The sequence below is a fragment of the Sitophilus oryzae genome, unplaced genomic scaffold (genome assembly GCF_002938485.1).
Source record: "Sitophilus oryzae breed Bouriz unplaced genomic scaffold, Soryzae_2.0 scaffold_801_pilon_pilon, whole genome shotgun sequence".
Taxonomy (NCBI): domain Eukaryota; kingdom Metazoa; phylum Arthropoda; class Insecta; order Coleoptera; family Curculionidae; genus Sitophilus; species Sitophilus oryzae.
In genome coordinates, this window is record NW_022147419.1 from 2,774,968 (window position 1) to 2,798,220 (window position 23,253).

At 36.7% G+C, this 23,253-nt stretch overlaps 1 protein-coding gene across 1 annotated transcript in view; it reads right to left on the reverse strand.

Moving 5' to 3' along the window:
* Positions 1–632: 632 nt before the first annotated feature.
* LOC115888559 overlaps positions 633–23,253 on the reverse strand; it is a 123,411-nt gene continuing 100,790 nt past the window's right edge. The window contains exon 5 of the mRNA XM_030908311.1: positions 633–809. Coding sequence (XP_030764171.1) covers positions 633–809 — 177 coding nt within the window. The remainder of the gene's footprint in view (positions 810–23,253) is intronic.

The following is a 23,253-nucleotide window of genomic DNA, read 5'->3' on the forward strand; positions in this document are numbered from 1 at the left end:
GAATCATTCTCGACGTGAATTTTGTTGTTTAAAGTTTCAGTTAGTGGAGTGTTAGCTCCTTTTCTAGCTTGATCGTTTGCTTTTTCATTACCTTCTATCCCTTGTTCGGCTGGCACGCAGGGTAGGAAAACTTTATTTTCTTTGGCTTATTTGTACAGCTTCTCCGAAACGTTACTAAAGATTTCAACACTAAAAATAAAGTCAGTCTAAGAAAATATTTTATCCCAAAAATATTTATTAAACCCTTATTAAACCAGAAACTATAAAACTAATCAAACTCAAATCTCGTACAAGACAAACCCGAACTCTCATAGAGCCCGATTTTCATTTCCATTATTATTATATTCCCATCACCGCGGGTCGGGTGTGAAATAATAGAGTCCGGTACGAGCGCGGGCGCTTGGTCTCAGGAAAGTGCAAGTAACGTCGCTCGTAATGAGATTGTCCGATCGCCGCGTGGTGCTCACACCTCCACCCCTTCGAGCTCGTTAGACCGACCGATGAGATAATAAACGCCGGGGAATATGAGCAAGAAGCCGGGTGAGTAGGTTTACATTGGAAATGACAGAAGAATCTCGATTGCTCTCTATCTGACCGCTTCGGTTGGATTTCCTCTTACATATCAATCGGTTTTAAAACGCTCTTCGGCGTCTTCCGATGCCCAGTCGCCATTGCTCTCTATCTAGCCAGAGGTCGTCTTCGAGCTCTCGTTCTTTTAGTTCCTTGCCTATTCCTTCTTCCTTCTCTCCAGCTCTTGCGTTTTCTACCCCTTTTTCGTCGTCCCGCTGCGCTGGTGTCCAGTAGAAGATCTGTTTTGGAAGCCTCTACTCTGACGTTATTTGTACGTGGCCATACCATATTAGTTGTTTCATTCTTATGTCAACAGCTATTGTTCGACTGACCCGCATCATTTATCGAATTCTGTGACTTTATGAACTTTATAAAAGATAGAAACTACATTTTGGATGCGAACATCTCAATCTCGACACTGGCCAATATTTTGACCGATTGGGCATTTAATATGAAAAGGAGAAACGGCCAAGACTATAAGGATTTTACGGTAAAAACTATTAGAAATGTAGCAGCCAAGCTATTAATGGAAATATACCAATAAGTATATAATATTAAATTTAATCCTTTTACTAACACCGAATTTAAAATATCCCGGGAGGCAAAAAGTGCCAAAAGGAAGGAATTGCAGATGGACCCTCTAAAAAGAAAAGAAACCTCTAAGGCACTCAAATACGAAGAATTCAAATTGATGGTACGAAATTGTAATGAAGAATGTCGCGAGGGTTTTTTTAGAATAAGTGGGAGGGGGGTTAATCTCTGCGACCTTAGAGATCTATTGTGTCCCCCTTTCTTGAGTTATAACTCATCATACAGTCCCAGGACTTCCTACGGAGACCCGTGTCCCTCACAGTCGAGGAGCTACGACCCAGACCGGGTAGACGAAACGGTAGCTTGTGTCGCCTGTTGGGTTTAGAGGTAAGAGGTAGGCTCCCGACCCTTGGAGGAGGTGGTAGCTTGTATGCCACTTGCGGAGGATGGTCTCACGCAAGTGTCAGCCACCTCTCCTGTAGTTCTCTTTGGGTTTGGCCCCTTGGAACTTTCATTGTTACTGTTCCCAGTGTCGCTAGGGTGTTTCCCCACAGCTTCACCGGTGATGTTTTTATTACTATTATTACCAGATCTTATAGTGTTCCTATGAGTCGCTAGGGACAGTCGGTCCACTTCTACAGAGCCCCGCATGTAGAAGTAAGGGTAAAATACAATGGGGTGCCCCCCGGTGCCCCCAAGGTTGAGGCTGTCCGTAGCCCCGCCCGGTATCGTTATATGTCTTGGTGCAATTCCCTGGCCACGACACTACAGTCAGGGACAAGACGATGAGTGAGATGCTTCTTAGATCAAGCCAAGTGCTAGAGGGGATTCCTCCCAGCACCTGACCAGGAGCTTCCCCACCAACGACAAGGTCTTGCATCTCCTAGGGGAAGTCGCGATGGTTTACAAAAAAATATATTTTTTTGTATTATCCTACGAATTGGCATGGCGAGAAGGAGAGGGAGGAAAATGTTTTGTTTCCTATTTTAAAGATGATGTTGATAATATAGGACAGCCCACCGGTCGCATTGAATACAAACCGATATTCGATAAAACCACTCAAGGAGGACATAAACCTTGTGCTCCGTCAAAATGGCTGGTTATAAATAGAAGTCAACCGGATATAATGTCCAGTAAGGCTATTTTAAAAAAAAATTATGGAAAAAAGAAAATTAATGTTCCAAAATTGTTTTTAACTGTAAATCCTTCCTGAAAAATGGGTAAATGGTTCAAGAACCTTCCTGTTGGGAAAATGCGATTGCTCAATAGGTGTCTATCGAAGCGAAAATATCAGGTTTGGCTACGGAGAAAGTAAAAATTACTAATCATTCGCTACGTGCAACAGCTGTGTCGACACTAGCAAAGAAGGCGGTTGAGGAGAACACAATAGTCGAAATAACTGGACACACAAACCCGAAGTCAATTAAACATTACCACACATTACCTTCAACTCGATGATGAACATCATGAAAATTTGGTGGAAAAAATGAGAGACAATGAAGCTGCTACAAGTTCTAATAATGATACTATTGTTTTTGTACTTATTATAGGTTTTTTTAATTTCAATTCAAATTCAGCATCCTTAAATTCCACATCTTCAAGTACCGCAACGGAATCTAAACATAATAATTTTTATAACTGTGTTTTTCACTGCAATTCTTCATGTAATTTTTAATTTCTAATATTATAAGTTCTGTTTCATTTTATTGCTTCATTTTTAAATAGATTTTTTTTAATATGTACAAATAAGTGTTTTTAAAAAATCTATGTATTTTCATGATTTTTATTCGGGAAATATTCTACCGAATTACACTCATGCATCAAAATTAACCTGATAATTTTTGATGCAATTTAAGCATGTTGTCAATAAAAAACAGCCACCAAAAAACAACCAGTTTTTAGACAACATGCTTTCATGAAAAATTATGGGTAATTTTGATGCATTAGGGTAATTACTTCCGAAAATTTTTGCTGTAAAATAATTTAAAAAATGACCTGCCTATACGCGCGCTGTCACTATTCTAACTTCCATCAGCTGCTAACTGACGGTGTTCTATAATCGACGAACCTGACTGGTTTTATTAATAAATATATTGTTTCACTCTTTGAATAAAGGAAGGAGCACAATGCTATCCATGTATTCATGCATGGTGGGCGGAAAAAGCACTCTAGGGTGGGGATCCTTGACAGTTCTGTTTGACGATTCATTTGACACATTTGAATTTGATTTGAAATTTTGTGGATTTGTCAGTCTTTACGGAGCTTATTTTATGTTATTTATTATTTATTCTACTACTGATAGTTGTATAAAGGTAGTAAATCTAGATGGAAATTGTGGCAGAACTTAAATTAACAGTGACACTATCGCGATTTATCGAAAAAGACTCTAAAATAGTTGGTTGTGTAGCGTGCGGTAGATCTCGGCAAAAATTGAGTGAAACAATGGAACAACTTTTCGCTAGTAAGTGACTATATAATATACACATACGTGTAGTAAACCGATCATTTATGAAATTCACTTAAATTAACTAAATTATATATTTTTCTTGCATTTTAGCTTTTATTTATTACTTGTCAAAGATTAGATGTCAAAGAATTTAGATACGTTAATTTGACTTACCTGCTTCAGTATAAATACTTAATAATACTCAATAAATACTTATTATAACTTATCTATTTTTATTAGAATTGTATATTTTTATAACAATTTTAATAACTACCAACATTTACTCACAACGTAAAATATAACAACAAATTATTGAGTCTACCCCACGTCTACCCTACATCATAGTTTTACATTTTTTAAATAAAATTAGAACGACACTGATAAACCGGAATTTAAGTCGGCCATATTTGAGGCCCATCGCGGTGTACCTAAGATTTTTGATATGCTCCTTCCTTAGTCTTCTTATTCAAAGGTTTCACTATTACCTTCCAAAGTTTCAGCCTTCAGAAATCACTTTGAGTGGCGACATTTTTTTGACAGCGGGTTTGAGGTAGCGCTGACGCTTTGTGCCCCCATGTGTGACAGTTATATTTTTGTTTTACATTGCATTCGAATGTTATCTACAAATTTTCAGTCTTCAGAAAACAGTTTGGAGGTGTTATTGTTATTAGAATTGCAAATTTGCGCGCTTTTCAGCGCCAGGTGTTCCGGAACCGGAACTGCTGGCTGTACCTTTGCTTTTCAACACTAAAATTAAATCGATTTTAAACATAGATCCTTCAGAAAACTTTTGCATGCTCTTGCACCCGGCTCTCCGACTATTCAACCTTTAAATATTTCAACCTCCAACGGTGTAAACGCAGCTCCCAATATGTATTTTCGTTTACTCTCGCTCCGATCATCGGATTTTTTTTTGTTCGATTTCCTAGAACGCCTTTTAATCTGTCCAAATTGATACCTTATAAAGCAAATAATTAATGGTTCTTAAGTCGGAATGGCTGTTTTTTACCTAGTGTTTTTCCCGCTAAAATCCACACGAATAATGATACTGCATATTAATAGGTAGGATCGGAAAACGGTCATCGTTGTTTTGAGTTATTTTTAGATTGGTACCTTTTTGTACTTGAGTAAATGATGCCAGTACACGGTATAATGTACTAAATCAATTTCATTTATTTACATATGGTAATACTGACATTAAGGAGTTTATAAATAGCTGAAAGTGTCATATTATCTACCTTTACTTTCCTCTGTTATTTATCCTACATTATTAGTTTCCCACATTCCTTAATTCAATAATCAATTCTTCCAATAATTTTCCTAGTTTCTTTCTGTAGCTGTTTTAAGTTCTAGTGAGATACCAATGTTAAGTAGTCTTCATTCTTATCACGTTTTCTGGCAAGATCTTGGCTTTCATTATTACAGAAATTCAAAGAAACTAACGAGAAGTTTGCACATCTATATTTGGATTTTGGAGGTTAGCACGTCAAAGCAAATAATAACACATTTTTTACCATATTTCTATATTTTAAACTACCTATACTACTATATTGCGGAAGAAGAGCAAATCCAAAACTAAAGTGCACCAAAATTTTGGAAACACACAAAGAACTATATGCTATTGAACCATGAGTGCAGATACTGGTAGAAATGGTCTTTGTTTTTAAGGAAAACAAGAAACAAGAAAGTCATACAAACTTTAAACAACAAAATTCACGTCCAGAATGATTCTAAAATATAATTCCTTAGCATATACAACACAATTGTTTAGAATTTTTTTTTTAGAATTCAGAATGAGTGGGAGGGGGGTTAATCACTTCGACCTTACAGATCCATTGTGTCCCCCTTTCTTGAATCATAACTCATCATACAGTCCCAGGGCTTTGACAAAAGCCAGTATCTGGGACGGTTTTATAGAGGGTAGTTCTCCATCTCCAATATCAGTCGTACCAAAATTCATGGCACGAATGGTTGTCGTCTCGGCGCACTCAGTGATGAGGTGTACTGGTGTTTCCCCATCTTCCACACAGAATCTGCATTCGCCGTTTCTTCTTAGTTTCAATTTACTGAGGTGTTCATTGAGGAGCCAGTGTCCTGTTAAAAACCCCGTGACAATCCGAAGATTGTTCTTACTCAGACCCAGAAAGATCTGTGATTTTTCTTGATCATAAGCCCTCAGAAACTTCTTCGAGTGTCTTAGACCATTGCAAGATTTCCATTCCAGGTTTGGAAACATTTTTTGGAAAATTTTTTGAAACCTGCAATGGACGGACAGCTTTTAATGTACGGAGGAAGTGAATTGTAGCATTTCGAAGCATAATACGAAAACGATTTTTCAAACAAGGCTGTCCGGTGTTTAGGCACAACATAACTGCTGCGTTTTCTGGTATTAAGGTCGTGGAGGTCAACTGCCTTGACAAGTATGTCGAACAAATAATGAGGTTCTCGAAATTTTTCTATTTTATAAACTAGTATACACGTATGTATAAAAGCATACTGTTCAAGTCCTAACCAGCCCGATTCTTTATAAAGAGGAGAAACGTGATCAAATTTAGGAGTACCAAATGAATACCTTAAGCAAGAGTTGACAAGTTTTGTTACGCTTTGTTTGTCCTTGTTAAGTAGAGCTGGCCAGTAGACAGTGTCGCAGTAGAAGACCAATGGAAGAATTAGGCTTTTACACAAGGTCAATTTAACATCTCTGTTAAGAAAATCTTTATATAAATATAGTGTCTTTAACTTACAATACGATTTCTGCAAAATATATGATACATGCTTTTCAAATCTCAGTTTAGAATCAAAATAAACCCCAAGATTTTTGCAGTTTTTAGCAGGTGTAATGATGATATTGTCAAGTACGATATTTAATTTTTGAGAAACATCTGGCGAGTTCTTACCCACAAAAATTAGTTGAGTCTTATTAGGGTTTAAGAAAAGACCATGATGGTGTGAAATGTCATAAATTATTCTCAGATCTTCATTTATTTTGATTTCGGAGGCTTTGAAATCTTTACTCAAGGAACAGTAGACTTGAAAATCATCAGCATACTGATGTGAAGATAAATTTTTTAAATACGTTTTAAAATCTGCTGTATAAATAGAGAACAGAAGTGGACCAAGAATACTGCCCTGAGGAACACCGCGATCTACAGGCAATAAAGTCGAAGGAGATTCTCTGATAAAAACTCTCTGTTGTCGACCAGCCAAGTATGTATATGGGATAACGAAAATAATACCATTTGAACAAGGTGGCTGAGAGTTGCCGTGTTTCAACTTTTAACGGATCACTTTCCATTTTTGTATTTTAAATCAAGACAAGTTCTAACAAAGCTTCAAAATTTTTCCAAAATAATTTAATATAAAATCGAAAACTATAAGTACAAAAAAAATCTGCGTACCCATAAAGCATTTAGCCAGAGGCAAACCAGATTTTGCCCTACTGCAAACACTGGCCAAATTATAACCGTACCAGCTTAAACGCTATCATTTTAAGCCTAATGTATATGATTAAAGGAAGAGAATGCAAAATAGGAAAAAAATCGGTCGGAAAAAAACGTGTTGAATATCGAACGCTTTATTTCTTACTGGAATTAAGGCTGTTCATCTGGCTGTTCTGGTTTTTATTTTGAAGTGATATCTTGAGTATTTAAATACAGTAATGTTCGGTTATAACGAACCACATGGGACCGGCGAAAACGGTTCGTTATAAGCAAAGTTCGCAATAAACGATAAATGCTGATAAATATAAAAGATGTGGTATTTTTATTAATACATAGATATGGTACATAAAATATATTTTGTAATCTGGTAGACACATTAACAACTGTTCTTAAGAGTCTAATTTAAAAAAAATCTTTTATTTTAGTTTGTTTTATTTTTGTGAAATGAATATCATTAATATGTAATTCTACTTCAGCTAATTGATTAAGAACACTTTCCGGAGTATTTCGTGACTGAAGGAAATGACAAACTTTATCAGTATGTTGAAGTGCCTCTGATGTGGTCGGAACTGGTCTCCATACATACATACATACATACCGCCATTACTCGCTGACGAGTATTTGACACGCATCAGAAGATGGTCACGCAAGGCGTTTTCTTTCATGAGCTTTTCTGTGACTGAAAAGCCCGATACGTGATGTTATCTGTCTACCGCACTCCAGACATTCAAAAATCTCATCGCTTTGTTGCCTCTTTACTTTTTGGTTGTCGCTCTTAACTGACTTTACAATTCTTCTCCATTCCGTTCTATTGTGAACTGCCTCTTCCCACTGATTCTGCTTGTTAATTCCCTTTAAGTTTTCGTGGAAAATATCCTTGAACCTTTTGAGTTGTCCACCCGGCCTCCTCTTACCGTCTACAAGCTCACCGTAAAGCAGAGATTTTGTTATGCGGTTTTCTTGCATTCTGTATACGTGACCAGCCCATCTTAAGCGGGACTTTGTAATCATGATTTCAATACTCTCGCAGTTAGCTTTTTCAAGGACCGATACATTTGAGACATGATGAAACCATTTTATTCTTAAGAGTTGTCTAAGATGTCTCTGTTGCAACTTGTTTAATGCGTTCATGTGTCGGCGGTATGGCACCCAGGTTTCGCTTCCATATAACATGGTGGGAATTATTATCGCTCGGTACACCGCAAGTTTTGTTTTTGTGCTCAAGTCATGATTGTAGAAAACCCTGTCTTTTAATTTCCAGAATGCTCTTGAGGCGCTGCTAATCCTGTGCTGAATTTCAGAGTCGATATTGGCCTTTTCCGAAATCAAACTGCCGAGGTAATTGAATTTCGCTACATATTCCAACACTTCATCTCCGATTTTTATAGCATTGTTGTGATCTTCCGGGGGAGTGCACATGATTTTAGTTTTATCGATGTTCAGCTTAAGTCCCAAGGCCTCGTATGCCCATGTATATGTGTTCAACATTTCTTGCAATTGCTGTAACGTATTTGCAACTAGAGCACAGTCATCAGCGTATTGAAGTTCTGTGATGAATTTTGTTCGTGTTTTTGCCCTGAGTTTTTTATGTTGAACAGACCGCCGTTGTATCTGTATCTAATGCCCAAACCTCTCTCCTGCAGTTTGCTGTCCACTATAATGGAGAGCACTGCCATGAATATATTGAATAGGAGAGGCGCTAAGACACATCCCTGCCTAACGCCTGTGTTTGTTAGGAAGGGATCGCTCAGTGATCCATGATATGACACTCTTGATTTGTTGTTGTTATGGAGGCTTTTACACACTGTAAGAAATTTGATGGGTACAATGGGTATCGATGAATGCAACCTAAAGTTTAGACTGCTGCTCTTTTACTTTTTCCTGTAGTTGCCGGATGGAGAATATGGAATCGACGGTACCGCGGTTGGTGCGAAAACCCGTTTGCGATTCTGGGAGGATTTTTTCTATATATAGGTGCAGGCGGTTTGACATAATTTTTGCAAGAATTTTTCCTCCGATAGCCAGTACTGAAATTCCTCGGTAGTTTCCGCAGTCTGATGCACTTCCTTTGTTCTTAAATATATTCACTATATTTGCGTTCCAAAAGTCCTGAGGTACCTCTCCGCTTTCCCATATGACATCAAAGAGAGCCTTAAGATGACCAATAAGTTCTTTACTTGCACACTTATAGATTTCCGCCGGAATCGCGTCACAGCCAGCTGATTTGTTGTTTTTAAGCTGTTTTATGGAGTCCTTTATTTCCTGTTCTGTTATTGGAATGTCTAATACATCGAGGCTGTTATACTGAGGTAATATGTTGAGTGCTTCTATATTGGGGTTGTTTTCTTGGTTAAGGATATGGCTGTAATGCTCTTTTCAGTGGTTTCTGATTTGCTCTTCCTCTTTTAGAAGTTCGCCATTTTGTGCCATGATCGGGCATCTTGCCTTCTTAGTTGGACCGTATACTTCTTTTACAGCCTCGAAGAATTTACGATAGTCGTGATGCGCGGCATACTCCTGAATCTGACTAGCTTTTTGCGACCACCAGTTATCCTTTAGTTGGCGCAGGTTTCTTCGGAGCGTGTTGTTGGCTGCCTTAAAGTTGTCTGCTAGTCTTGGATTGTGTGGATTTGCAGTCATATATGGAACTGGTCTCCAATTCTGTACTCACAGGTTCTTCATCTTCCGCCTCCTCATCGTCATCAATATAAACTCAAGAAGACACAGAAGCGACAATGGCATCATCATCCAAGTATTCGACACTTCCAAGATTATCATCAATATGGACAAATTCATTAAACTCAACAAGGAAGATTGTCTAGAATATTGTTATCATCTTCTTATCCAACTTTTTTCAGTCATTCGGCTACTGTCAAGTCATCGTCTGAATCCAAATCACTTTCCACTTTTAGGAAACCACCGCACCGTGTTGAAAACAATTAAAAATTGTTTGTTTTGATATCCTCTACCATGCCATATGAATGAAGTTTATTCCATCCAAGAGGTAGATAGAAAAATTTTCACCCCCACTATCAATAAAATGTACCATTTTCGAAAGAAGAAGTCGACGATAATGGCTCTTAAAGCTATGGATTCTTACAATTTTTAGAGAAATGATCCATAGGTTGTAGTTTGGAACTGGTATTTGGTAGCATGAGCGTTAAAATACCGTTTTAGGTTTATTATAAAAGAAAAATCTTACGATCATATCAAAATTTTTTAGTTTGTTCTATCCGCAAGTTCGTTATAAAAGGGTTCGTTATTGGCGAAAAAATGACACACGTTTCGTAATACCGAAATTCGTACCTATAGATTTGGTTCGTTATAAACGAAAGTTCGCACTAAGCGGGTTCGTTATAGGCGGACATTACTGTATTAAGTTGTATACTAAGTAGATTGTTTTTATAGTAACTGTTAAAATTGCCTTATATCTATCAAAAATTAAATGATACCGTATGATCGAAAAAAAATGGCGTCCAATTGGCTTGGAAATGACGATCGATGACATATCCCATATAATTTTACATATAAAATGACAGCGATCTTCATTTCATAGCCATCGCTGACGCCGTTTTTATTCGATCATACGGTACTTTAACAGTGAGGATAGGTTAAAAACTTTATTTCTTCTCGCACGTTTTTTAATTGCTTCCATTTTTGAAAATTTTTGTATTCCTTTTCATAAGTTATTCGGGATTTAAATGGAAGTAGTTTGGATATGGCGTTTGTCGCCTCAGCCTGAATATCTGTTGCTAATTTACTTATTTTGCTGACAGCTAAGGGGACAGCTTTATTTATTTGTCAAATTATATACAAACCAACGCCAACCCAATATTTGTACTCAGTGAGTTGTAAAAATGAATAACAATCGTAGAAGACGCGCTATAGCTTTTTTGAAACAAAATCCCGATTAGCGTCTGGTATTGTTTTCTTACAATACTCAACGAACCTCTCATATGATTTGTTTTTTAAATTTTTGTTCATGTACTCTTTGCATTTTACTTGCCACAAACATGGATAGCTTTGGTAAATGTTTATGAATTCTGTTAAAAATTCTTTGGACAAGTAACGTGAGTCGGCAGACATTATTTTTAATTATTTGATCCAAATTCAAAACTCAACTAAGTACTAAGTTCGAAGACTTGATACGCGTCGCAAAACAGAGCCAAATATAATTTGACGGGTCAGAGAAATTCCTAAATATGCCACTTTTTCATCATCTGTTTTCAAGAAGTATGACGTCCAAAACCTATGTTTTCTTTTCTTTTTTTTTTCATAGTCTCCTTTTCTTTCAAAACACACATTAGAATAAAAGCAGCGGCATTTACAATAGCTGTTTGTCGCAGAGCCATTTTATGTAAATATTCCGGATCGTTGACAAATGTTCACAAACTCACTGTTAATTCGCGAATTCTTGTCCTGTTCAAAAAGAGAAAAATAGAAACGAACCAACATTTGCAAACGTTTTCAAACATTCACAAACAGTTGCGAATGTTTGTTTGTCAATACTACCTTAGTGCACCTTTATAAAAACAACGAACGACGAAGAACATTTTAATCTGAGCAGTTTTTTGAACAGATTCTTCTTTCTCAGCCTGGTTCTATCCAGTGTTGGATATAGGCTTCTTCTAGGTTTTTCATGCTACGCGAACACATATGATTACGAACACTAAAATATTTTGCTCTCCATTAAAAAGAGTTAAAGTTTGGGGTACCCAAAGGACGCAGGGAACATCGGTACCGTGTGACTGCACTGCCTCCAGAGCCTGGAGGGCCCCGTTCGTGGAGCACTACCCTGCCGATAAGGCCCCCTTTTTATCCTCTATAATTACGTATGTATATGACGAACATATTTGGCCAAAAGCGGTACCGAGGCCGTTCATCTTTTTCGGGCTGTGCTTGAGTGTGGAGCGGCTTTGGCAGGGGGGAGGGGTAATTGACGGGTTGGAGTGGCCGAACGGTGCCCTATAGAACTAATAAAAATCGATTTCGTTATTCTCTTTTTTGTACGCGTACACTTGTGTATCGGTAAGGTGGTATCGATGGATTAAGGCTGTTGTTCGTAATGAAATTTTGCTGAAGTTGTCATCTAAACTTCTAGATAAAGTTTGTCTATCGAAAGGACACAACATGACAGTGATATATATAGTTGTTTTTGTCATTTTTATTTACGTCTGTCGAAATCTTCTCTCATTCGTTGGACAGACTTTATTTATTTAATTTACCGTACACTGTATTTCCTTAAATCAAGAGTTCACTCTTGTCCTAAGATTAAAATGTATAATTGTATACAGTAGTACTTCTCTAATAATACGGCGCCAAATAGGACAAACCAGTAGTTCGGTGTCTCTTATGGATCGGACAATTTTGATATTTTTAGCTCTTTATTCCGGATGCCAACAAAATTCAAAGGCAAATGAATGAAAGTCAGCAAATTTTCTTGAACGGTGGACGGTTAGATGCAGTATGTGGTCTTTTATTTGTAGTACTAAAGTCAGGAGTATCCAAGATAGATAAACCATGGTATGCTCATTTGTCGTTTCAAATTTGTTCATTTCTGCGCATGACGTCACATTCGAATCAAATCCATGAGAGCTGCATTTGATCTAATGGTTTTTATCGTGGTTTTATGGTAATTTGCCTGTTTTTATATGGTGAATTTTGTTAGTAGTTTCCGTAATCCAGTTTCTTGTATTTAGTACGATTGATTTTAGGTGGCGTTGCTGTTGGCTACCTGCGCGGCTGTTCTGGACGAAGCCCACAATCCTGGGCGACTCTGGTTCTTGGCTGCAAATTGGGGTTTTAGGCTCCCGTTTGCTCCTTTTTATTTTACTGATGAAGCCTGAAGGCAGTAACATCAGTGTACACTAGTGTAGGTGTGTGGTTGTGTGAGTGTGTGAGTGTGCGTGTCTGCACTGGTGTACACTGGTGTATACGGTTGCGAGTTGTTGAGGGCTGAGCCGTTTAATCTTTTTCTTCTTATTTATACATTTCCCTTACTATTTCTTTCTTGTTCTATTAGGGATATCCTTATCCTACTCAATTTTTTGTTTACAATAGTTTTTTATCAAGTATAATTGTGAATAATTTTAAATAGAACACAATATGTTTGTGACATATATATATATATATATATATATATATATATATTTAATTTATTTTAGCGAAATTCCAATGAAACAAAGGTTGCTACAATACAATCCAAAAACTGGCTGCAATTTAAAATTTGACACTGTGTCAGTATTAAATATTCCTTCTTCATCTCATAAACCTAAGACTACTTCAAGATCTGGTCAAATTGCTAAAAGAAGGCAACATAACACAGTAAGTTACGGAGATATTAAAAAAGTCATTTGAGACACAACCTTCAACTTTATATGAAGAACCTTATTTGCAATTTTGAACAAATGAAAAAACCAAGCATCTGGTAATAATAGACCCATGATGGCTGAATTCACCAAAGCTATAGAGACTAGTCTTGCTGTAAAAATCCCGACCAGAATTAATAATCCTGAGTAAGTTTAGCTTTGTATATTTAAAGTAGGTAGTTTTAATAAAAAAAAACTTCCACACCCTGTATCACTGAACATTTTCAATTTCTCCCTGTGTTTCAGGGGCTAAGAGGCCTATGAGAAATCCGTGTGTAGTAACTATAATTTCATAAAAAGGTAGCCTAGCGATCTGAAAACTGCATCTTTGTATATAGCTCTTCTCACAAATGACAAAACATGCAAAACAGAAACAGACGAAAATGTATGTACTTCCAGATTCCCACAAAACATTATTGTGTGTTATTATCGATCATCGGACGCCTCTGACCTGACTGCTGTCCTCCCCTGACAACAAAAAAGCGGCGCGAGTAGCGCCAAAACACAAATAGGCCGTCGCGCCCCGCGCAGCCCTCGCATCCCATTGAATTATGGACGCGCACGTCATCGCCGGGCTTTTGTTTTTTGCGCACCGCACCACCCATCCGACCCGATTGTGCATTCATAACAGCATCCGTATGGATCGAAGGCGGCGGTCGCCTCATATGCATCTTTACGACTATAGTAGAAATTTATGGTTAAGGCAGTGGCGCGTAGTGAAAAGGAATGAGCTAGGGTTATGGACAATAAAAATATATCGATGATGTTTTATTTTTCGTATATATAGTCCGTGTATCATCATTATACACACGCCGGAAAAATCTAGGGATATCATTTTATTAAAGTTAAAAATAAATGTTTTGAATAAACAACCACATATTTGTAGGCCGATTCTTTCTACTTCGGTTGAAATGAAGTAGTCACACTAGTTATTTTCAAATTTGGGATATTTGCAGAAGTGTTTGTGTATGTTTTGTCAAATGTATAAAAAGCACCTAGCATCAATTGTTCGAATTTAACCTGTACTGGCTATGTTTTTATGATAACTGGCCAAAATTCATTCAAATAACTCCGTTTAGTATTAAACGACATTATGGAGCGTAGACATCTTAACAGAGACGAAATGCTAAGGGCCATGGGTATGCTCGAAGCTGGAATGCGCCAAATCGACGTAGCTAGAGCATTAAATACAACGCAAAGTGTAATATCGCGATTAAGTGCACGCTACCGTGAAAGTGGTGATGTTGCTGAAAGGCCACAGGGCAACATCGCATTACTACCCCTCAGCAAGATAATTTTTTACAATTAAATGCTCGACGCCGCCGACTCTTACAGCACCAGAGCTTAGTTTAATTCTCCAGGAAACACATAATGTAACCGTTAGTCCTGACACTGTTCGCAATAGATTAAGACAGGTCAACTTAAGAAGCAGACGCCCCTGGAGAGATCAACCCTTAACGAGAGGAAATCGAGAGGTACGATATTTGTGGGCCCAAGATCATGTTCAGTGGTCGAATGAACAATGGGCCAATGTTCTCTTCACTGATGAGTCACGCTTTGGAATTCATCCGGATTCGAGAAGGCTTAGGGTATGGAGACAACCGGGAAATCTTATTCGGTTGGATCATGTTCAGGAAATGCACCCTTATCAAGGTGGAACAGTTATGGTCTGGGGAGGAGTCCAGTTAGGCCGAAAAACCGATCTCGTTTTTCTTGAAAGGTTTCTAACAGAAATCAAATATCGTGATTTAATTCTTGAGCCTGTCGTGTTACCATATGCCAATGATTTTGGGAGAAACTTTATTTTCATGCATCACAATGCACGGCCTCATACAGCCAGAGTGGTAAGTGAGTTTATCAATGCTCATCAATTAAACATCTTACCCTGGCCGGCACAATCTCCTGACCTCAACCCCATCGAGCACGTATGGGACTCGCTCCAAAGAAGAATTTTGAGAATGGGTATGCCTCGTGAAACTCGTAGGGATCTGGTTCGGGCCGTGAACGCAGCGTGGCAGGCTGTACCTCAAGAAGAGATCGACAACCCGATCAGGAGCATGGATAGACGATGTAGGGCTGTAATGAACAGTAGAGGAGGCCATACCCTTTATTAAGTAAAAATGGTTTTATCTTTTTTTTTAATTCACAGTTTAGAATATAAAAAAATGTGTGTATTTTTTTGAGTTCAATAAAAATCAAGGTAAATTTGAAAAATTCGGTAAATTTCGCATTTTTATTTCCAATACGTCCTGTAAACTATTTGTTTATTTTAATTTTATTATATCAGAAATGCAAATAATAAAATTACTGATGATGGCTGGATAAAATTGTAATATCCCTAGACTTTTCCGGTGTGTGTATTTATCCACTTTATTCTAGAGTTAACAGATAAATCGATGATACCGTTTTTGCGTTCTGTCATTTGCGCGTATGTTGCGTTGTTTGATATCATTTTATTCCAGATTGTTTCCTGATGTCGTAATCTCTACGTAGACTAAAGGATATTTTTGGTATTTTATGCTTCATTTGATTCTTGAGGTCTAATGGTAAATATTTCTTCAGTCCTTTTCTCTATAGTTGACGTAGCAATTGTTATTTGAGGGATATAAATCTGCAGATTCTGTAGACACTGTCTGTTGCTTGCGATTTTTACTCCTCCAACTCTCAGTTGGTAACATACCAAGAATGTACAACTTTGAGAAACCCCTCTTTTTAGTATTGAGTAACAAAACGAATTGGAAGAGGGAAACGTTTGCTTAGCAGTTAAAAGACAAGCAAATACAAAGCAGGAACAGGGATATGAGTATTTGGGTCGAAAACTAAATCCTGTGAACCAATAGGCACCTACGCCAGCTTCCTTCAGGTATTGAAAGAAGCGTATAACTACTTCTACGCTATTGAAAGATGCTATAATAACTTCTACGCTATTGAAAGATGCGTATAACTTATCTTAGATAGGAACTATCGGAAACAAAAAAAGCAATCTTATTCAATAGTCAAGCAGCGGCAGAATAATCAACTCAGTAATCATCAATTCGAAGTTGGTCAAAGATTTCTTCGAGAAGCTGATCAAATTGGGCAAAGAAAATAAAGTCCTCCTACTCTGGCTGCCAGCTCACCAAGGGATAGAACGCAATGAAACAGCAAACGATCTAGCTAGAAAAGGAGCGAACACGCCCACTAATTGGACCAGAACTGTTCTGATTCCCAAGTGCAAAACCAATTTAAAACGGAACTCAAGAAGAGTCACGACCGAGACAAATCAAAGATATTTCTTGATTTAAGCAAGAAGAATCTTAGGATTGTTATGAGGTGATTTTACTTTCTCCTCATTAAACACTTCAGTAGATTGAAGCTAAGAAATAACGGGGAATACAGATTCTGTGAGGAAAATGGAAAAAACACCAGAACACCTTATCGCTGAGTGCGTTGAGACGACAACCATTCGTGCATTAAACTTTGGTACGACTGATATCGGAGATGGAAAACTAACTTCTATAAAAATTGAAGAATAAAAGAACTAAATTATTCTGGGTGCCGGGCCACAGCGGCATCCAAGCCAACGAAAAAGCCGATGAGCTAGCTAGGCAGGGATCATCGGCATCCTATCTTGGTCCAGAGATAGTACTGGGAATACCCAAATGTATGGCCCGTAGTGCACTAAAACTCTGGATCAGGGAAAAGCAGAATGTCCACTGGAGAAACAGACAGGGGCATAGGCACAGCAAGGCTTTGCTAATGCTTAGCAGGAATAAAGTGCGGATTACAACAGGCCTCTTGCCAGGACACATGGTTGTCAAGTGTTACCTGAACAAGCTCAACCTGTATCAAGGAAGTCTTTGCTGCAGACTCTGCGATAAAGATCCTGAAACAGCGGAGCACATAATATGCCATTGCGAGGTTCTGGATCGCAAACGACACTTTTTATTTGGGAAAGCTAGGCTAGAAGCTAGGCTAGGCTCCCATCCTATCAAGGACCTGCTTATCTATCAAGGATTAGATAATAGGAACTATGCTCCCATCCTATCAAGGACCTGCATAAGCTAGCGCAGGGCACAGGGATAGGAGAATGGGTGCAGATATAGAAAGGGGACAAACACAGTCGCAGGGTTTCCGGCAAAGGATGGCCCCTTGTGATGGAAAAAAACCTCTGTAAAACCGTCAGACCTCACAATTCAACAGAAACCTCAGATATTGGCCATATTGATTGAATTTGGCCACGTCATATATTTTAAAAGAAACATTTTCTTGCACTGACATTGACTTTAATTAGTTAAAATTAAAACAGGCTGTCAGCCATTTTTTAAAAATTGTGAAATTAATAAATTACCCCTTATGAAATGAATAACTATGAATAACTCCCATAAATAACTATGAATAACTCCCTTCAACTTTTCTTGTAAACAAGAAATCAGCGTTAAAATTATTTAAGCAAATCAAAAATTGTAGTATAAATACTATAGAAATTGCATTATCAATACTACAATACTACAGGCATTGTGGTATTAATACACACTTTTTTCATGTTTTTTGTTCCTTCTTCCTTTTCTCGCTTATTCTAGTAGTTTTATTTTAATGGAACTGTGTGGTAACGCTAACTTGATAACGGTCAGTAACCTGACCAAAACGTTTTGTAAAATGTTAAAATTAAATTAAAGACAATGTCTGTCTAAAAATGTAACATTATTATCATCAAAAGAATTATGTGCGAATAAACTGAATAATTATAACGAGAAAAATTTCCCGAGCTGGGTCCTTCGAACTGGATGGAATGTGTCCATCATCAGTTTACCAGTAGCTGAAGAAGTATGATTCTTCGGTTGTGGGGTATAAATTCATTATTAAATAACATTATTATCATCAAAAGAATATATTAAACCCGAATTATAACGAGAAAATTTCCTGGGCTGGGTCCCTTCGAACTGGATGGAATGTGTCCATCAGCAGTTTACAACTAGCTGAAGAAGTATGATGCTTCGGTTGTGGAATATAAATTCATTATTAAATAATATTATTATCATCAAAAAAATATATTAAAACCGAATTATAACGAGAAAACCTTCCTGGACTGGGTTCTTTCGAACTGGATGGAATGTGTCCATCAGCAGCTTAATATTAGCTGAAGAAGCATGGTTGCGGGTATACCCATTATTAAATGGGTCGCCAGTCATCAGCAGAGTCCTGAATTTATAACGAGAAAGCTTTCCTGCGGTGGGCCCTTTTGAACTGGATGGCATATGTCCATCAGCAGTTTACCATTAGCTGAAGAAGTATGGTTCTTCGGTTGTGGGTTATTAATTCATTATTAAATAACATTATTATCATAAAAAAATATATTAAAACAGAATTATAACGAGAAAACTTTCCTGCACTGGGTTCTTTCGAACTGGATGGCATGTGTCCATCAGCAGTTATACAGATATCTATATATATTGTCCATCAATGTTATACAGATACGGACGAAAAGTTATTAGTCTTCAAACCAGTTAAAAATATATAGGTGGCGCCTCTACAAGTAGGAGTCAGAGATATTGACATCAAAATCAAATTTCATGCCAAAATCTCCCAGATACCAATTTCATCCAAACGTTTTGTAAAATGTGTTAAAATTAAATTAAAGACAATGTCTGTCTAAAAATGTAACGGGTGTTCCTTAATGACATGCTAATATTCAAGGAGGTGAATCTTGGACCTATTCTAAGAAAAAAACCTCATATGAACATATGTCCGAAACATCTTAACTTTTTAGATACAGGGTGGTAAAAGTTTCTAATCGTTTTTTCAAAATATCTGATCTTATATTTGATACACGTCTTCCATGCACCAAAATGCTTATTTTGATACCCAAAAAAAATAGTTTTAGATCTTAATTCCCTTCCAGCCGATGCAGAAATGATTTCCACACAACAGTCACCGAATCAGATTTACACTTGACTTATTTTTACAAAAAACTATGCATCGGACGAAAAAAGTAAAGAGATAAAAAATGTTTAGAAATGAATGAGATTTTTGAAAACAATTATTTTAAAAGAAGTCAGTGGAGTACTATTTTTTCTCTCCAAATATATCTGTAAACCGGTATGGACGGCACTGGTTGAAATAAATAAAAAAAATCTACACCAAAAAGGTATTTTGATGCATACAAGACGTGTATCAAGTGTCATAAAGATATGTATAATAAAATCAAAGTTATTATGAAAAAACGTTTTTTTTAGAAAATTTTACCACCCTGTATCTCAAAAATTAAGATGTTTAGGACATAAATTCATGTGAAGTTTTTCTCTTCGAATAGGTTCTAGAATCAAAAAATCAAATATTATTTCAGTTTCACTTTTCAAGTTAAAACAAGCGAGATCAACAAATATGTCTTGGTGATCGACGTTAACATGACCATATACTTCGAAACCGATCAATTTGCTATTGTCAAGCTTCGAAGCGTTCTCGGCTGGCACACGAGCCAAAATATTTATGACATCGACATCGCCCATATAAGACCGGAAAATTAGCCTTTTTCATCCATAAAGTCGCTTATCTTTATGAGCTTGTCACGGTTTCTAACGCACCGGCTTGAAACTAATCAAATAAACGGTCAAAGTTTGCATCAGTATAATCAAAATTTACTGGCATTATATTGTATTCTTGTTTATAACGAGGATTATAGTAATACTAATTTCTATAAATAATACGGTGCACCAAAAAAAAACAATATACTTCTTCAGCTAATGGTAAACTGCTGATGGACACATGCCATCCAGTTCGAAAGGACCCACCCCAGGAAAGCCATTATAATTCAAAATCTTAATATTTTTTTGATGACAATAGCGTTATTTAATAATGAATTTATACCCCAACCGAAGAATCATACTTCTTTCAGCTAATGGTAAACTGCTGATGTGATTACATTCCATCCAGTTCGAAAGGACCCAGCCCAGGAAATTTTTCTCGTTATAATTCGGTTTTAATATATTCTTTTGATGATAATAATCTTATTTAATAATGAATTTATACCCCTCAACCGAAGAATCATACTTCTTCAGCTAATGGCAAACTGCTGAGGGACATATTCCATCCAGTTTGAATGGACCAAGTCCAGGAAAGTTTTCTTGTTATAATTCGGTTTTAACAAATTCTTTTGACGATAATAATGTTATTTAATGATGAATTTATATCCCCCCACCGAAGAATCAGACTTCTTCAGCTAATGGTAAACGGCTGATGGACACATGCCATCCAGTTCGAAAGGATCCACTCCAGTTAAGTTTTCTCGTTATAATTCGATTTTAATTTATTGTTTTGATGATAATAATCTTATTCAATAATGAATTTATACCCCAACCGAAGAATCATACTTCTTCAGCTGATGGTAAACTGCTGAGGGACATATGCCATCCAGTTCAAAAGGGCCCAGCGCAGGAAGGTGTTCTCGTTATAATTCGGTTTTAATATATTCTTTTGACGATAATAATGTTATTTAATAATGAATTTATACCCCCAACCGAAGAATCATACTTCTTCAGCTAATGGTAAACTGCTGATGGACACATTCCATCCAGTTCGAAAGGACCCAGCCCAGGAAATTTTTCTCGTTATAATTCGGTTTTAATATATTCTTTTGACGATAATAATGTTATTTAATAATTAATTTATACCCCCAACCGAAGAATCATACTTCTTCAGCTAATGGTAAACTGTTGATGGACACATGCCATCCAGTTCAAAAGGACTCTCCAGGAAAGTTTCCTCGTTATAATTCGGTTTTAATATACTCTTTTAATAATAATAATGTTATTTAATAATGAATTTATACCCCACAACCGAAGAATCATACTTCTTCAGCTAATGGTAAACTGTTGATGGACACATGGCATCCAGTTCAAAAAGACCCAGTCCAGGAAAGTTTTCTTGTTATAATTCGGTTTTAATATATTCTTTTGATGATAATAATCATATTTAATAATTAATTTATACCCCTCAACCGAAGAATCATACTTCTTCAGCTAATGGCAAACTGCTGAAGGACATATTCCATCCAGTTTGAATGGACCCAGTCCAGGAAAGTTTTCTTGTTATAATTCGGTTTTAATATATTCTTTTGACGATAATAATGTTATTTAATGATGAATTTATATCCTCCAACCGAAGAATCATACTTCTTCAGCTAATGGTAAACGGCTGATGGACACATTCCATCCAGTTCAAAAGGACCCAGTCCCGGAAAGTTTTCTCGTTATAATTCGATTTTAATATATTCTTTTGATGATAATAATGTTTTTTAATAATAAATTTATAACCCACAACCGAAGAATCATACTTCTCCAGCTAATGGTAAACTGCTGATGGACACATTCCATCCAGTTCGAAAGGACCCAGCCCAGGAAATTTTTCTCGTTATAATTCGGTTTTAATATATTCTTTTGATGATAATAATCTTATTTAATAATGAATTTATACCCCCCAACCGAAGAATCATACTTCTTCATCTAATGGTAAACTGCTGAGGGACACATTCCATCCAGTTCGAAAGGACCCAGCCCAGGAAATTTTTCTCGTTATAATTCGGTTTTAATATATTCTTTTGGTGATAATTATGTTATTTAATAATCAATTTATACCCCCATCCGAAGAATCATACTTCTTCAGCTAATGGTAAACTGCTGATGGACACATTCCATCCAGTTCAAAAGGACCCAGTCCAGGAAAGTTTTCTCGTTTTAATTCGGTTTTAATATATTCTTTTGATGATAATAATGTTATTTAATAATGAATTTATACCCCCCAACCGAAGAATCATACTTCTTCAGCTAATGGTAAACTGCTGAGGGACACATTCCATCCAGTTCGAAAAGACCCAGCCCAGGAAATTTTTCTCGTTTTAATTCGGTTTTAATATATTCTTTTGGTGATAATTATGTTATTTAATAATCAATTTATACCCCCATCCGAAGAATCATACTTCTTCAGCTATCGGTAAATAAGCTGATGGACACATGCCATCCAGTTCAAAGCGACCCAGTCCAGAAAGTTTTTCTCGTTTTAATTCGGTTTTAATCTTTGGGCGATAATAATGTTATTTAATAATGAATTTATATACTCCACAAACTGAAAAATCATAATTTCTTCAGCTAATGGTAAACTGCTGAAAATATGCCATCCAGTTCAAAAAGGACCAGTCCAGGAAAAGTTTTCTCTCGTTTTAATTCGGTTTTAATATAATCTTTTGGGCGATACAATGTTATTTAATAATGAATTTATACTCCACAACCGAAAAATCATACTTCTTCAGCTAATGGTAAAATCAAGCTGGATGGACACATCCAGTTCAAAAGGAATCAGTCCAGGAAATTTCTGTTATAATTCGGTTTTGCTGTTCTTTTGATGATAATAATCTTATTTAATAATGAATTTATACCCCCAAACCGAAGAATCTGTATACTTCTTCAGCTAATGGTAAACTGCTGACACATTCATCCAGTTCGAAAGGACCCAGCCCAGGAAATTTTTCTCGTTATAATTCGGTTTTAATATATTCTTTTGGTGATAATTATGTTATTTAATAATCAATTTATACCCCCATCCGAAGAATCATACTTCTTCAGCTAATGGTAAACTGCTGATGGACACATGCCATCCAGTTCAAAAGGACCCAGTCCAGGAAAGTTTTCTCGTTTTAATTCGGTTTTAATATAATCTTTGGGCGATAATAATGTTATTTAATAATGAATTTATACTCCACAACCGAAAAATCATACTTCTTCAGCTAATGGTAAACTACTGAAGGGCACATGCCATCCAGTTCAAAAGGACCCAGTCCAGGAAAGCTTTCTCGTTATAATTCGGTTTTAATATATTCCTTTTACGATAATAATGTTATTTAATAATGAATTTATACCCCACAACC